The following is a 3978-nucleotide window of genomic DNA, read 5'->3' on the forward strand; positions in this document are numbered from 1 at the left end:
CATTATGGCAATTGTACATTGATACAACGGACTGTAGCCATTACTGGCCACACTGGCCACTGACATAAATCAATGGTACATATTTTGGTTTTCTTGTTTACCAGTTATCACCCAGTGTTATATCTAGTAGGTGGTTATAAACGGTAAACGTTATTGGGAAACAAATTTACCCTAACCTTTGGAGTTCGGGGCCCAAAACTGCACAAGATGACTTCACAACTGCCGTGCTTAACCCATGCAAACCATGGATACACACACAAAATAGTTCACAAAGGGCACGCCAGAAACTGCGAGAGACTACTTAACAACAATTCCGACTGGTGACAGTTAAAAAAGCATACACTAGAGATCGGTAGAATCAATTGCGATTGCTGATAGTTGGGAATACAGAGCCTGTAAAATGCTCGTGATTGAATATATTGTAACGTGTTTTTCTACTGAAGACACCGTTCCGATTGTTAATTGGTTTATTTAACAACCTACAAATCGTAACGACGATTCATTATGACAAGGCCGCGGGTTGACACACTTTACAAACCGTACTCACAATAATCTCTTCAGTAGTCTTCGCGTATTTATAACGCGGGAGCTATACAAGTCTCTCTTAATTACACACTCCCAATATAACTGTACTACAGCACACACAGTCTTTAATTCACACAATAATTCTTCACTGACTTACTTCTCCGTTATCGCGCACTATCACAGATTATCACATCAAATCTTCCAACCACATGTTCAAAGGTTGTCTTTTATCCGCAGAGATATTATGAGGTGAGGAAACAAGAGACAGATGAGAATAAACCTACGCTTACTCAACGAAAAGGAAGACAATGTGTCATCGCTTACTAACATATTGTGACGTCGATGGCGCAACGGGAAGTAGGGGCCGCGTTAACGCTGCGCTCTCGCGAGTGACGTCCCATACCCCCACTCCTTCCAACAGTTTGCAGCACTCGGTGGGCGCCACGTCATCCTCAGTGACGTGCCACGGTTTATAAGAGAACTCTGCACGCTCTGCACAGCCTAAGGAGTCATTCGAGCTGCAGCAGCCGCCGAAGACAGTTTATTTGTAGGTAATCACCGAGTTAACTTGTAACGAGTGAATCGTGATAGTGTGAAGAGATTTGAAGAGAGCTCCAGAGAATTGACATAATAAAAATGCCACAAGGCCGAAGGAAAGTTCCTTTCAGTGCGAAGGCAAAAAAGGCACAGCTTCAATCCAAGAAACAGCAAAAGAAACCGCTAGAAGGATCTGGTGAAAATGGAGTGACATCCTTCCAAGTTAAGGCGAAAGCAGAGTGCAGTCAAAGCAGAGAAGTTCAAAAGTTGAATGAGCAATCAAAGATACGAGGTTGTCGAGCAAATACTAACCGGTATGCGATAGGTTTCCATCGTGAGACTGAAGCAGAAATACTCAAACAGAAGGAAGCAGCTTATAAAGCCATTAATCCTGTGCCTGCTTCTGGACTGGAGATAGCTGTTGAAGATTTTTTCTTGAAAGAACTTGGTTTCCCCAAGCGACCACTATGGAATTTTGATATGAGTCTAGAACAGCTAGAAGCTAGTGAACACAAATACTTTACAGAATATATCTCAGAATTAGAGAAGAAATTCAGCTGGAAAGAGCTTAGTTATTTTGAGTTGAATCTGGAAACTTGGAGGCAGTTGTGGAGGGTTCTCGAGATGTCTGATATTGTATTCATCATTGTTGACATACGTTACTGTGCACTCATGTTTCCTCCATCAGTGTACAACTATGTGACAGAGACTCTGCATAAGGATATGATTCTGGTTTTAAATAAAATTGACTTAGCACCAGCTCCACTGGTTGTTGCGTGGAAGCACTACTTCCAACAGAAGTACCCTGCTATTCATATTCTCACTTTCACTTCATTCCCTGCTCACAACCTGAGAGGCGATCAAGAGAACAAGGCTGGCTTACAAATTCGTCATAGACGAGGGAAGCTTCGAATGGCAGCTGAAGGAGCAAAGACACTACTTGAGGCTTGCAAGTGTATCACCAATAATAAAGTTGATTTGAGTTCTTGGCATAAAAAAATATCTGAAGAAATGGAACTGGAATTTGATGACGAAGATATTGAAGTGGGTGAGACTGCTGAAATGAAGAAAGTGGACACAGGGCATTTTGAGCATGAAAAATATAAAGCTGGAACCTTAACAATAGGCTGCATTGGGTACCCAAATGTGGGGAAGTCTTCCCTTATAAATGCAATTATGGGAAAGAAGGTTGTGAGTGTTTCTAACACCCCAGGGCACACGAAACATTTCCAGACCATCTACCTAACTCCTAATGTAAGGCTGTGTGACTGTCCAGGTCTTGTGTTTCCTTCCAAAGTCCCAAAGACATTACAGATTCTTATGGGAAGTTTCCCAATTGCACAACTGAGAGTACCCTTTTCTGCAGTTCAGTATTTGGCTGAAAGACTAGACCTGCCTAATTTGTTGAAGCTGCAACATCCTGAACACGACGAACAGTGGTCTGCCATGGATATCTGTGATGGCTGGGCTTTTAAGAGTGGTTTCTATACAGCTCGAGCAGGTCGTCTTGATTCATATCGTGCTGCCAATAGCCTGTTACGCATGGCATTAGATGGAAAGATCTGCTTATGTCTCCATCCTCCTGGCTATTCTAGTAAAAGACATTACTGGGAGAAGCATGCTGATGTTCAACTTGTTCAATGGATCCAAGCCAAAACAAGTGAACAAGCAGCAGGTGATGAAGGTAGTGATTTTACTCCATCAGAAGATGAGGAGGAAGAGAATAGTAGAAAAGCACCAGAAGCAGATGGTAATGAAGCTTATGAAAAAGATAAAGAGAGCAGTTCTGGACCTGAAGACAGTGATTCGAATTCTGGACTTGATGTGTGTAATAAGTTTTCAGTGCTGGGTGCTGGAGAATAAGTATTAGATATGCTACAAAAAGTATTTTGTTATCTGTATTATGCAAGGTACATTTTGTTATGTAAGTGAAGACTGTTCAAGAAATAAATAACAATTACCACAGAGTGAGTGAGTGATTAGTACTGAGCAGGGCCCGGATTTTGATGACATGTCATCTTTTTTCATGGTATCCTATGCGATGCTCTTAAATATATAAATCTCAGTTACAGAAATGTAAATTTTATTGGTATTTTTTTTTGTCATTTTTTGCCATTTTTTAGTTTAATGTCATTTTTTCATTTCGGGGTAATTTTTTGGTAAATTTTTGAACTTTCAAGGGTATTTCTTGTCATTCTTGGCCATTTTAGGAAATTTTCTTCATAAGTTTTCTGAAATGTGAAAAACACAGAAGCAATGTTTTCTCTCTTTTCTCCTTTAGGTCATTTTTTCTGGATTTTTTTGTCATTTTATAGGCCTTTTTTTAATATTTTCAGGTCATCAAAATCAGGGTCCTGGCAGTGAGTATTGAGCCAGTTGTAGTCTAGCATTCGCCGAAGTGAATGGCAGTGACTCCAACAGGATAAGTTGTTGTGTGATTGTAAATTGTGTAAATGTAAGAGGGAATGGACAATAAATTCGCTAGATCCAGAACGGCCTGAAGTTGTTTGTCGCGTGACATAAACCCAACACGTGACAATATCATCATCATCATTACCATTATTATTTTCGTTGTCACCATAATAGCAACCGTAATCATACCCATAATCGTAAACACAATTATCATTAGTATCTCAGAATTTGACTTCTTCGTCTACAATCATTTCCCTTTTTATATGGGTTTCCAGTCTCTTCTATATTTCGAGACGCTTTCTCTCTCATCTCTTGCCGTACTTTGCTGACCGCCTCACAGCTTCTAGTACCTGGCTGAAGTACTTATCCTGTTCTCCTCATTTCATAGGTCTCTTTCCTTTAATGTCGTACTCTTATGTCTTTATCGGCATTTATGTTGTGCTCATTCTCTTTTCAGTATCAAATGATTCTAGCACTACTAACAGTTGGGGGCACGCGGTAGCG

The 3978-nt window shown here is 40.4% G+C and overlaps 1 protein-coding gene across 1 annotated transcript; it reads left to right on the forward strand.

Annotated features, from left to right (window-relative positions):
- Nucleotides 1–1161: 1161 nt before the first annotated feature.
- On the forward strand, nucleotides 1162–2925 carry LOC111871029 (guanine nucleotide-binding protein-like 1). The gene has a single exon (XM_023863763.1). It carries the CDS (start codon nucleotides 1162–1164, stop codon nucleotides 2923–2925), a length of 1764 nt encoding a protein of 587 aa, XP_023719531.1.
- Nucleotides 2926–3978: the final 1053 nt, after the last annotated feature.

Source organism: Cryptotermes secundus, unplaced genomic scaffold (genome assembly GCF_002891405.2).
Source record: "Cryptotermes secundus unplaced genomic scaffold, Csec_1.0 scaffold2253, whole genome shotgun sequence".
In the NCBI taxonomy this organism is placed as follows: domain Eukaryota; kingdom Metazoa; phylum Arthropoda; class Insecta; order Blattodea; family Kalotermitidae; genus Cryptotermes; species Cryptotermes secundus.